Here is a 13,729-nt window from a genome sequence, read left to right as displayed (position 1 = left end):
CCGAGGTTATATTCAGATCAAATGGATGTCTTGTTCGTGATCTTGATACAGGTAAAACAGTGATCAAAGGCAAAAGAACTCCAAATAATCTGTACATATTTGAAGAAGGACAACAACAATGCTATCTGAGCAAGGATGATGAGCACTGGTTATGGCATCGGAGGTTGGGGCATCTAAGCTTCTCACAAATAAGGAAAGCATGCAAATATCAGGCAGTTCGTGATCTTCCAGATATCAAAATTCCTGACAACACCATATGCAAATCATGTCAGTTTGGAAAACAAACCAGAACTAACTTTCCAGAGAAGGAAGGATCAGCTAGCATGCCTCTTGAGCTAGTTCATACAGATACATGCGGTCCATTCAGGAAAAGAACACCTAGAGGAGAAGAATACTTGATATTATTCATTGACGATTTCTCCAGGTTTGTCTGGTTAGGACTTATGAAGCACAAAGATGAAGCATTCGAAAAATTCAAATCCTTCAAAGCCTTGGTTGAAAATGAATCAGGTCACAAAATTAAGTGCCTCAGATCCGACAGAGGTGGGGAGTTTACTTCAAATGAATTTTTCGATTTCTGTGAAGAACATGGGATAAGAAGAGAATTCTCTACAGCTAGAACTCCTCAGCAAAATGGAGTTGTGGAAAGAATGAACAGAACAGTCCAACAAATGGCTCGTGCTATGCTTGATGAATCAGGAACTCCCGCAACTTTCTGGGGTGAAGCTGCACATGCTGCGGTTGTTATTCTCAACAAAACAAATGTCCGGGTGAACAGCACTCAAACTCCTCATGAGCTCTGGAGTGGTAAGACTCCTTCGGTAAAGCACTTCAAAATCTTTGGGAGCAAATGCTATATCAAGAATACTGATGAGCAGCTTGGCAAACTTGAACCTAGAGCAGATGAAGGCATTCTTCTTGGTTACTCTCCACATAGCAAAGCATACAAATGCTACAATAAAAGACTTGGCAGAATTGTTGACAGCATTGATGTAGTGGTTGATGAGAAGGGATACATTCCTAGGCAAGTACATCATGAAGACATCGAAGAAGATGAAGGCTACCCTCAAAGACAGAATGATGAAGAAGAAGAATCTCAAGAAGAACCTCAAGAAGAACCAGAGGAGCAGACAAGAATAGAAGAAAAGACTCCATCCAGATATGTTCAGAAGAATCATCCAGAATCTCAGATTATGGGGCAGAAAGAAGCAGGTGTACAAACAAGAAGAACAGTTGCAGAAGCTTCAAGCTATTTGGCATTACTCTCCTCTACTGAACCACAAAATGTGAAAGAGGCATGCAAAGATGAATGTTGGGTGAAAGCAATGGATGAAGAACTTGAGCAAATCGAAAAGAACAACACTTGGGAGCTGGTTCCTAGACCAAAGGATAAGAATGTTATCGGAACAAAATGGGTCTTCAAAAACAAATTGAATGAAAATGGAGAAGTAATTAGAAACAAAGCCAGACTTGTTTGTAAAGGGTATGCGCAGCAAGAAGGAATAGACTTTGAAGAAACCTTTGCTCCTGTTGCAAGACTTGAGGCCATCCGAATGTTCCTTGCTCTCTCAAGTTTTCAAAACTTCAAAGTATTTCAAATGGACGTGAAATCAGCCTTTCTGAATGGAGACTTGGAAGAAGAAGTGTACATTGAACAGCCAGATGGGTTCATTCTTGGAAATGATCCAAATCTTGTATGCAGATTGAAAAAGGCTCTCTATGGTCTCAAACAAGCTCCAAGGGCTTGGTACTACCGTTTGGACAAATATCTTCATCAACAAGGTTTTTCAAAAGGATCAGCAGATAGCAATCTTTATATAAAAGTTGAAAATGACAAATTGCTAATACTTGTTGTGTATGTAGATGACATTATTTTTGGGAGCAATGAAGAAGCTATGAGTCAAAGCTTTGCCTCGGTCATGCAGAAAGAATTTGAAATGTCCTTGCTAGGAGAACTGACATATTTCCTTGGTTTGCAAATCCAACAAAAAGAAGGAGGAATCTTTTTATCTCAAACCAAGTATCTCAAACAGATTTTGAAGAAATATGGTATGGAAGATGCAAAACCAGTATGTACACCCATGGTCACAGGATGTAGCCTCAGTGCAAATGATGAATCTGCAGCAGTACATCAACCAACCTACAGATCTATGATTGGAAGTTTACTTTATTTGACAGGTACCCGACCGGACATCATGCATGCAGTTGGAATAGTTGGAAGATTTCAGGCAAATCCGAAGGAGACTCATCTTCAGGCAGTGAAGAGAATTTTCAAATATCTTCAAGGGACTCAAAATTATGGCTTATGGTATCCTAGAGATACAGATCTTACACTTCATGCTTATACAGATGCAGATTGGGCCGGAAGCGTGGATGACAGGAAAAGCACAAGTGGTGGTGCGTTCTTTATGGGTTCCAGACTGGTATCTTGGTTCAGCAAGAAACAGAGTTCGATTGCCTTGTCTACAGCTGAAGCGGAATATGTTGCTGCTGCATCTTGTTGCACTCAACTCCTTTGGATGATGCAGACTTTGCAGGATTTTCAAATCACTTGTACACCACCTATCCCCATCTTATGTGATAACACAAGTGCAATCAGCATCTCAAAGAATCCGGTTATGCATTCAAAAACCAAGCACATACCAATCAAGTACCATTTTCTCCGGGAACAAGTACTTGAACAGAAGGTCAAGTTGGAGTATGTTCCTTCTAAGGAACAAGTTGCTGATATTCTCACCAAACCATTGCCCAGGGACACTTTTGAATACCTCAGGCAAAAGCTGGGGGTTGTTGATGCATCATCTTATTGTTGAACCTTTCTGATTGATGGTACAGGTTCAGGGGGAGCATATAATGCATTGTTGGCATTATGGAGGATGGTCAGAAGGAGATCTTGGAAATAGCTGCAATATGTCTCTATCTCTTTCATGGTGGATTATGGTTCTTTGCTGCAGATCTGGTTCATTTTCAGGGGGAGCATGATCGTAGGGGGAGCATACCCCTTTGCCCTTGATGTCAAAGGGGGAGAATGAAGCTGAGGTTTGTGAGGTTGCCATCAAGTCCAAAGGGGGAGATTGTTGGCATTATGTTTCTGGTATGGCTATATGTTACAAATGTTGTACTTGATGGCAACTCCCGTGGCAAGGCCCTCATTTTGTTGAAAATATAGAAGTACGCAGGAAATTAGATCATAAGGTGCGTACCCGCAGGTACACCATGCAGGGACCGCGTCCAGATACGCAGGCCAGCCGTTCAGGAGGTGCGTCCCCCCAGTGCACACATTTCAAAGCAGAAAAAAGAACACCTGGGGTTTCTTATGTTTTACTCTTGGTATTTAGCCGACGGTTTTGGGTTATTATGGTGTCGGCTCGTGGTATTGTTCCATGATTTTAGGAGGAGCTTGCCTATATAAAGGAAAGGAGATCATTTGGCTTGAGCAAGTTTTGGGTTGAATATCTTATGAGGGCTAGATCTGGTCTAGATCTAAACAAGGCGAATCTACTGATGGACCGAAATCTCTTCGGCGCATGTTCAGATCTGTAGATCTGACTGTCTGGGTTATTCTAAAGTCTTGAAATCATCTATGCCCGAAGGTACGCAGGTACAGTGAAAGAAAAGTGCGTACGTACGCAGGAGCGAAGCGTTTCAGGTGCGCCGGTACGCAGGCACAGAAGGGGTGCAGGTGCGGGGTACGCAGGCACAGAAGGGCTGCAGGTGCGTACATACGCAGGCAGTTCAATAGACTCAGAGCGAGGTACGCAGGCTAGCAGTTGAGCAGGGTGCGTCCGGGACGCAGGCTAGCAGTTGAGCAGGGTGCATCCGGGACGCAGGCTAGCAGTTGAGCAGGGTGAGTACAGTAAGCAGGCCAGCAGTTGAGCAGGGTGCTTACGTAAGCAGGCAAGCAGTTGAGCAGGGTGCTTACTTCTCTTAAAATCTTTGTTTATCATTGTTGTGTTCTGAGTTTGGTCCCATTATTGTTGATCTGGTTACTACAGTTGATTGGGTGATTCTCTTACACTTGATGATCAATTGATGCTTATGGATCCAGTTTGAAAATTTATGAAAAGTGGTCCTTGTATGAAAAGAAGTAAGGGGTTGTAGCTCCCTTCCAGGAGAGACTGGAAAACGAGAGAGAGTTGTAGCTCTCTGCAGGTTGCAGCCTGCGTACTGGTAAAGGACTGCACCAGTACAAAACCATTGTAAAAGGAGTTTCTAATTTGAAAGAAGATAGAGACATATTGCAGCAGGTGGTTTTCACCCACATTGGGTTTCCACCTTACATCTTGTGTTCTTTGGTGTGACTATCTGTTTTCTTTTGTTCATGCTCATTATTTTATGGTACTGACATGCAAAAATAATTCAAAGAACAAATAAAGAAGATTTATTAAAAGAATTATATAATACTGATTCACCCCCCCTCTCAGTATTATTTCCAACAGTCAATACAACTTCCAAAGACAGTCCAAATCAGCGCAAAACCATCCTGAAGAAATCGATCAAACGTCATCAACGCACAGTGAAACTTGCGATCAACGTTCGTCAACTTGCCCAGAAATTCTCAACATCTGTGCCAAAGAATGCGACCTGCCCAAACAGAAATTCTTGTTAGGATATTCTGACACATAGAAAATAGTTAAGTATAATTTGGTCTAGTGTAGAGTTAGGTAAAGTGTGTTTCTTTACTATGTACTTTTGTAACTTACAATCCGACTGTCACGATATGTAGTGATCCGACAGTTCATTCTCTCCTCGGTATTACTGACACTTGATCTGTGGCTTAACACCCGATTGGTCCATGATCTCTATTTAAAGAGCATGGAGGGTCATTTGCAGGGTAACCGTTCATGAGAGAAGCTTATGTAAATTTTCATTATTTTATTAACAAATTCCCTGAAGTGGCCACGTTGGTTCAGGTAGTGGATTGTTTTCCTCTTTGGGGGTTTTAACCATGTCAAGAATATTGGTGTATTGATCTGTGATCTATTTGTGAACGGTGTCCTTTGGTGTTCTGTCTGAGGAACTTACCCTGTAAATTCTTACATGGTATCAGAACTATTTGAGGGCCGCATCCGTTGGTGATCCAAATCTGAAGCCGATACAACTGCATCCGACTGTCGTTTCCTAGATCTACTGTTTCTGACTGCTTTCGGGCTGAGAGGACTGCTCTATTGTGTTAGGAGCATCTGTTCCAGTGAGGAACCTCTTTCGTTTCACACGAAAAGGTTTCTGGTAGCCCTAGCTACGTCATTTTTAAGATTTGGAGGTATATAGTCTTTATTTGCAGTTCTAACTATTCATCTCTTTGTTTATTTTAGTTTATTTAGCTCTCTATTTTTTTATTACCAGATCTATACCTTTCATTTATGCATATGCTCTTTGCCCCGCGACTCTGTGCGATCTGGGCAAATCAGAAACAGAAAGGAAGGATTTTTCTCATGCGTATGCTCTTTTCCGCCGCGCCTTAGTGTGATCTCGGAAAATCAGAAACATTGAAGAAAATATTTAGTTTCTGGCTAAAGCTAACTTCAAGCCGTAAGGTTTTTTTTTTTTTGTATGTCCGTGTTGGGTTTTGTGGTTTTTGTTTTGTAGGCAAAAAAGAGATTTTTCAAGTAAGCATGCACCCCAAAGCTTCAGTGACTAAAAATAACAACAAAAGAAACCCCTTCCTCTTTTCCAAAAATTACTAACCTTTTAAACTAGCTCACTTGGTCCAAAGTTACTTTATGAGAATAGAGGTCTTGAGTTCAAGTCTTTCTTTTTGTTGAGTTATTTTTTCAAAAAGCACATGTAACTTATGTTTTAAAGTTACTTTATGTAAAAGTGTTCTCACCCATTATAAAAAGTGAGTCACTTATAATTCTAAAGTCTCTTTATCTTTTATTTAAGTTACAATTTAGTGGGTAGCTCAAAAAGTACAATTGTAAAAGTAACTTTCACTTATTTATAAAAATGAGTCACATAAAATCTTTTTTTTAAAGTGAGCTAATTAGATTAAGTTTGGAAGGGACGGGGGGGATTTTTTTTAAATATAACATTATCATTCATTTCCACACATTCACGCACTTCGCCAGCATCTTCAACAACTTTTCTTCAAAAAGCCATAACTTCTTCATCCGAAAGCCGTTTTCAAAGCCGTTTTTTTTAATCAGCCTAATTTTTCGAAATATTTCCATTGGAACACTTAGTTTTAGAATCTACAAATTCAATTTCTGTTAAAATGGAAAGTCCATGCCAAATTATTCTTGACAACACCAACTACTTCCAATGGTGATCCTACATTGAGGATTTACTTAGAAGTAAAGGTCTTTACAGAATAGCCTCAGGCCAAGAAACCAAACCTCAAGATGAAGATAAGGCAGCCAAATGGGAAAATAGGCAAGATCAATCACGTGAGTTGATAGGGATGTCTATTTCTCCAGACCTTAGATTCCATATCGCAGAACTTGATACTCCTAATGAAGCAATGAAACATCTCACTAAAGTTTTTGGAATTAAAAATGAAATTAGAGCCCATCAACTCGAAAATGAGTTGCTTACATTGGACCCCAATAATTTTTCTTCTATTGAAGATTATTTGTCCAAGTTCAAAACTCTTAGACTTATCTTGGAAGGTGTTAAAGTTAAGAAAGAAGATGGTAGCCTTATCTATTCCATTCTTACTAAGTTGGGACCAGCCTACTCTGTGTTTGTTTCCACCTTCCATTCTACTAGAGAAGCCTTTATTTCTCAAGGACAAGACTACAAGTCCCCCTCTTTTGATGCCTTTTGTGATTCTTTAATAAGAGAACAAAAAAAGATCTTATATCTTGGTCTTCTTAATCTTGGAAACTCTTCTAAGAAAGCCTTAGCTGCCCAACAGCAACCAAATTCAAAGAATCCTAAGAAGCAATATCCTAAAAAGAATGGTCCTAAACCAAACAAGGGTCCTAAACAATTTCAGTCTCAAAATGAAAAATCATTTCAACAAAATGATAAGGCAAATAAAAACAAAGGGAAGAAAACTCATAGACATTGCCACTTTTGTAATTGAGATGGCCACTTAGAATCCAAATGCTTTAAGAAGATGGAAGCCTTGGAAGTAGCAATGAAGAAGCATAACATCCATTTGGAGCACTTTTCAGCTTCAACTTCATCTTCAGGAATAGCACTTTCTACATGTGGTTGTCAAGCATCTCTGTCTGGTTATGCACTAAATGTATCTTCTTCTTCTCATCCTCATGAGTGGCTCATTGATTCTGGAGCTTCTTATCACATGGCCAAAAACAAAGCCATGTTTTCTTCTTTAAATGATTGTAACACCAAAAATATATATGCTGGTGATGATAGATCTCTTAATGTTGTAGGGACTGGAATTGTTCATCCAAACAATGGTCAATTTAATGATGTATTATGTGTTCCAACCTTATCCTACAACCTTCTATCTATATATCATATAACTCATTCAAGTGAAGGTAAAATCGTTGAATTTTCACCTCACGATGTTGTAATTAAGGACCTAAGAGATCCTAGACAGATTTTAGCTACTGGCATTGCTGATGATTCTACAAGGTTGTATAAGTTTAACAACTTTGGGTCATCAAATATTCCCTTGGTATTTGTTGCTCATAATGATGAAGTGAGCAAACTTTGGCATGAGCGATTTGGTCACTTAAACTATCACTCCCTTCAGAATCTATGTAAAGAAAATATGGTGATAGGTCTTCCAATGGTATCTTGCAGAGATGGTGTTTGTTCCGGATGTGTACTCGGAAAACATCATCAGGATAGTTTTGAAAAACGTGCCTCTTGGCACGCCTCAGCCCCTTTACAACTTGTGCATAGTGATTTATGTGGTCCACTTCCAGTTGTTTCATTCTCTGGCTACAAGTATTTCTTAACTTTCATTGATGATTTCTCCAGATGCACTTGGGTATGCTTCTTAAAACTCAAGAGTGAAGTATTTAACATGTTCTTGGCCTTTAAGGCCTTTGTTGAAAAACAATCTGGACATCAAATTCTTAAGCTAAGATCTAATAATGGCGAAGAATATGTTAACAACAAATTCATCAACTTTTGCACTGAGAATGGAATTCAAATGCAACATACTGTTCCATATACTCCACAACAAAATAGTGTAGCTGAAAGGAAGAATCGCACCTTAAAGGAAATGGCTAATTGTATGCTTCAATCTAAAGGACTTAGTCTTAATTTTTGGGCAGAAGCAATTAACTATGCAAATTACATAGTAAATCGCACTCCTACTAAGGTTTTAAAGAATATCACTCCAAAAGAAGCATGGAGCTCAATTAAACCAGATGTAAGTCACTTTCATGTTTTTGGAAGTGAAGCATGGACCCATATTTCAGATGAGAAACATAAAGCTTTAGAACCTAAGAGTGAAAAATGTATTTTTGTTGGATATTCTGAAGATGTCAAAGGATATAGACTTATTCCACTTAAGTCCAAAAATGTTAACATTAGAAGAGATGTAAAGCTTGCTGAAAATATATCGGCCTACGAGCCTAGTTCAGCAAATGTGCCACCTCTCTCTATCCCTTCTACTTTTGAAAATATTTATTCTTCAGATGATGACAAGTGAGGATGACAATCCTCCCCCACCTTCTCAGGATCCTCCTTCAGCTCCTCAGCTTCCAAAATGGGTCTGTGCTACTCGGGATGCTACAGGTGCTCTTGTCAGTGATCCTACAGATCAACGACGTACACGTTCTCAGTTCGATAGAGCCTCTTCTTTACTGGCTCAAGCTTCAGCAAATTATGATCCTGACACCTTTGCAAAAGCTTCAGGCCATCCAGATTGGGACGTAGCTATGAATGAAGAATATCATTCATTATTGGCAAATGATACATGGGATCTTGTTCCTCTTCCAAAGGGACGAAAACTTGTTAGATGCAAATGGGTTTACAAAACCAAGTATGGACCAGATGGAAAAGTTGATAAACATAAAGCTCATCTTGTTGCTAAGGGTTTTTCACAAGTTGAAGTCATTAACTATACTGAAACCTTCTCCCCTGTTTCCAAAATGAACTCTATCCGCCTTGTTCTTTCCCTTGCTGCCTCTTTCAAATGGGAAGTCCATCAGATGGATGTTAAATCTGCCTTCTTGCATGGGGACTTGCATGAAGAAATCTAAATGGAACAACCTACTGGCTTTATACAAACAGACTTCAGCCTTGTATGTCGGCTTAAGAAATCCCTTTATGGTCTCAAGCAAGCCCCTCGGATTTAGTATGCCAAAATGGATAGCTTTGATTAAGAAATTGGCTTTTCTAGGTGTCATTCTAACAATACTGTCTACACCAAGAAAGTGGGCAAGTCTCTTATCATTCTTGTTCTTTATGTTGATGATCTTATCCTTACTGGTAGTGATCCCAATCTTATAAACCATGTGAAGTCCAACCTTAAAAAGAAGTTTGAAATGACAGACTTAGGACACTTGCATTATTTTCTTGGTCTTCAAGTCTTGCAATCCAAGGAAGGTATTTCCCTTTCCCAGTCCAAGTATGCCTGTGATCTTCTATGCCATTTTCACATGGAAGACTGTAATCCAGCCCCTTCTCCCTTTCAGTCTGGAGCCAAACTTTCAGTCACTTGTACCTCCCCTGAAGTTGATGCTACCTTATACCATCAACTTGTAGGAAAGATTTTGTATCTGACTCATACTCGTCCTAACCTTTCCTTTGTTGTTGGCCTTCTTGCTCGGTTTATGCAAAACCCACATGAAAGTCATTAGAAAGCAGCTAAAAGAATACTTCGTTATGTTCGAGGTACAGTTTAGTTTGGGATTCATTACAATGCAGAAGCATCTCCTTTATTGGTTGGTTTCACTGATTTTGATTGGGCTGGTGACCCTGATGATCGGAAGTCTACTGCAGGTTATGTGTTCACTCTTGGTTCAGGACCTATTACATGGGCTTGCAAGAAACAAAGTGCCATTTCTCTTTCTTCAGCAGAAGCAGAGTATCGTGGTGCCGTAGAAGCTAGTAAGGAAGCCCTGTGGCTTCGTCAGATCCTGTCAGAGTTTGGCTTTCAGCAGCAGCATCCAACTACACTTTAGTGTGATAATCAAAGTGCCATTCAACTATGCAAAGATCCAGTCCAACATCAGTGCAACAAACACATTGAACTGCACATGCACTTCATCAGAAAACTCATTCGTGACCATATTCTTGAAGTGCAATATTGTTCAACAGATGATCAAGTTGCAGACGTCTTTACAAAGGCTCTCACAGAGGCGAAGTTTACTAAACTTCGATTTATGGTTGGAGTTCAGGAAGTTGTCACTAAGGGGGGATAGGCTCTAATGCCTCATTCCTTCTCCTATTGTGTCATATTTGTACATCCTTCAATCCTATCCCAAGTTGTTCTTAGGGGGGGGTGTTAGGATATTCCGACACATAGGAAATAGTTAAGTATAACTTGGTCTAGTGTAGAGTTAGGTAAAGTGTGTTTCTTTACTATGTACTTTTGTAACTTACAATCCGACAGTCACGATATGTAGTGATCCAACGATTCATTCTCTCCTCGGTATTACCAACACTTGATCCGTGGCTTAACACCCGATTGGTCCATGATCTTTATTTAAAGAGCATGGAGGGTCATTTTTAGGGTAACCGTTCATGAGAAAAGCTTATGTAAATTTTCATTATTTTATTAATAAATTCCCTGAAGTGGCCGCGTTGGCTCAGGCCATGGACTGTTTCCCTCTTTGAGGGTTTTAACCACGTCAAGAATACTGGTGTATTGATCTGTGATTTGTTTGTGAGCGGTGTCCTTTGGTGTTCCGTCTGAGGAACTAACACTGTAAATTCCTACAATTCTCCCAAGAAAAACACAGTGAAACAAGGTCAAATGCTACCCGGTCAATGTTGGTCAAACTTGCTGCAGTGAACACAAGAAAACAAAAAATACAGTCAACCCTTCGCACGTGTGGAGGAGAAGAAGGCTGCCCTAAAATTCATACAACCCAATCAGATGAGGAGAGAGAGAGATATGTGTGAGATGATGAATGTCCAAATGAGGTAGATGCTCCTTGTATTTATATGCAACGTTGAGGGTGAAGAGACATGACTTTTGGGCTTCTTGAGCCTACATTAGATTTCTGGCTGACCTTGACAATTTGTCCATAGCATAAATAAATTCATAATTCCATTTATACATGTCAGAGTGAGATGACCTTTAGATCAATCCTACACCTCTCGGAAAGAGGAATCCAACAAAAATATCATCTCCATCATATGAGATGTCCAAGGTGGAGTTTGGCCCTAGTTGCCAAATTTAACAGTAGGACATATTTGTATTGAATATTCTAATTTCTTGTGTATTTGATTAGCATTGATGTAGTAAGTTTTGATGACATCAAATGACTTAAAGAAAGCTATAGTTTATGGTTCAAATTTCTAAACTTCTATGTTAGACATATGTGTATTGAATATTCTAATTCTTGTGTATTTGATAATTTGATCATCATTGATGTCGTAAGTCACAACTAATTTTTAATTTGAAGAAAAAAAAATTGTTATGTCTATATTTCATTTGTGTGTAATGCTATTATTTATTTTTTCCAAACTCCAACCTATTAGGATGTAGAAAGTACCTCTTAATACAATTAAAGGATTTGAACCTTAGTGTGTGTATATATATAATGCTATTATTTACATTTTTCCAATCTAAACATATTAGGATGTAAAAAGCACCTCTCATGCAATTAAAGGACTTGAACCTCAGTTCTTATTTATGGTAAAAAAAAATCAATGGCAGAGCTGGTTATGAGCCTTCTCTACAAAAACAATGTATTCTGTTGATAAGTGACTAGTTGTACTTCCAGAGTAGCTGAGCTGGTTATGAGCCCCCTCTACAAAAACAATGCATTGTGTGTTGATAAGTGACCAGTTGTACTTAAAGTCTTCAAGAGTAGTTGAGCTCGTTATGAGCCTTGTCTACAAAAACAATGTATTGTGTGTTGATAAGTGACTAGTTGTAGTTCAAGAGTAGTTGGAAATTTCAAGAATGGTTGGTGATAACAAGAGTAGTTAAAACTTAAAAGAGCCTTTTCTTGAAAAAACGATGTATTGTGCATGTATTGTGTGTTGATAAGTGACTGGTTATGTTTCAAGAATAGTTGGAGATAACAACAGTGAAATAGGAAAAAAAATGGAGGGTCCATATAGATATCACTGTAATTAAGGGTTCAAGTTATTTTTAAAATTCAAAGAATGAAATAAAAATAAAATTTACAAAATTCAAATTTAGATTAAATTGGCTCGCACCTGTAAGAGAGATCTAACACCAAACCTTTGAAGTAAGATAAATTGGGATCCATCTCCAAACCGTATTCTTCTTCTTCTTGGTCTCCTTCTGGAAAGGTGGAAGGCGAGGACAGCCGTGTAAATTTTGCCGATATCTTTGACAATTGTTTGTGATTTGTCTCAAAACCCTTGCCAAATTTGTCGGGTGCATGCCTTCCCAACTCCATGGCTGCTGCACACCTGGAAGTGCCAATTCTTCCACCAAAGTCATATAAAAGGGGCAACCTCGAGCTATAGGCTGACAAATTGGCCGCTCCATGGGGAAACAGAGGCTCTCGGTAACCTCTACCAGCTGAGTGCAGGTGCGAAAATTTCATTTTATTAATTTATTGCAAATGCTTCCGATGGCGATCTGGCTGCCGAAAGAAACAATTGGGTAGCGGCTTCAGGCATAATTTAATTTGCGGGTCAGCAAATGATTACGCTTCTGTCTTTAGGTGTCCTTTCAAATATATCCAAATAGGACTCTCTGCTCAACCAAATGGATCACATAAAATGAATAAAAACAGGATTCTCTGATTAACAATATGGATCACATAAATGGAATAAATTAAAAATAGGATTCTCTGAGTAACAATATGGATCACATAAATGAAATAAAATTTATGAAATAAAATTTATGGTTATTTTTACCAAGTCATCATTTGGACGTGGTGGAGTTTCCAGATTTGTATTTTCCTTTTCATATGATATCATGTGAAAAAAACATTCATATGTAGCAGTTTATCCCGGAAAAGGATAAATATCATACCGCGGTGAGGACATGTGATACACCTGCTCGCAATTTAGTGGCCTTGTTGATGCGTGGCACGGTCATTGTCACTTCGTTCAAGCAAAGCATTTTGAACGGATTCTTTGACAGGTGGCATATATATAGACGATGTCACTTGCGCACATACTACACATCCCCAGGGTACCCGCTTATGATTTTTATCAGTACTTTTTTCTGAGTGGACAGCATGACATGCTAATCAACCTGAGCAGCAGTTCCCTCTGACATAAGCGTCACCTTTTCTGGCCGGCCTAAAAGCTCTCTAGGGCCAGTTATAGCTCCCTATTTTTTCTCAAAAGAAAATCCTAGAGTTAACTACAGCTCCCTACTAATAAGGGGAAAAAGAATTACAGCTCCCTATATTTAAGTGGGTTAGGAACCCACTCCTATAATATGGTTTTCAGATTTTTTTGTGTACTTAAAGTGAAATTATTTTGTAAAAAGTAATTTTGATAAACACTATTGATTTGAGGTATATTTTTTTCCGAAAACAATTTTGATAAACACTATTATCATCTTTATTTGAGATATTTTTTTTTGAAAAATATTTGGATAAAGGATATCATCATTTTCATATGATTTGATATGTTATCATGTGATAGAATTTGTATTATTAACTAATCTAGATTTATCTTAATTTTAGATCTACTA

The 13,729-nt window shown here is 38.7% G+C and overlaps 1 protein-coding gene across 3 annotated transcripts in view; it reads right to left on the bottom strand.

Moving 5' to 3' along the window:
• LOC149183443 (uncharacterized) overlaps positions 1-12,955 on the bottom strand; it is a 215,695-nt gene extending 202,740 nt beyond the window's left edge. Inside the window, exons 1-2 of one of the 3 annotated variants that reach the window (XM_089417122.1) lie at positions 12,940-12,955; positions 12,268-12,775 (exon numbers count right to left, since the gene is read on the bottom strand). In XM_089417122.1, the coding sequence (XP_089273248.1) occupies positions 12,268-12,623 (356 nt within the window). In that variant the 5' untranslated portion in view covers positions 12,624-12,775; positions 12,940-12,955. Of the gene's footprint in view, positions 1-12,267; positions 12,871-12,939 lie in introns of those variants that run through there. The other 2 variants (XR_016257183.1, XM_089417121.1) reach the window with 2 other exon arrangements.
• Positions 12,956-13,729: the final 774 nt, after the last annotated feature.

This window comes from Pinus tabuliformis, chromosome 3_2 (assembly GCF_031772625.1).
Source record: "Pinus tabuliformis cultivar Carrire ecotype Pingquan chromosome 3_2, CPIR1, whole genome shotgun sequence".
In the NCBI taxonomy this organism is placed as follows: Eukaryota; Viridiplantae; Streptophyta; class Pinopsida; order Pinales; family Pinaceae; genus Pinus; species Pinus tabuliformis.
This window is presented reverse-complemented; position numbering and strand designations above follow the sequence as displayed.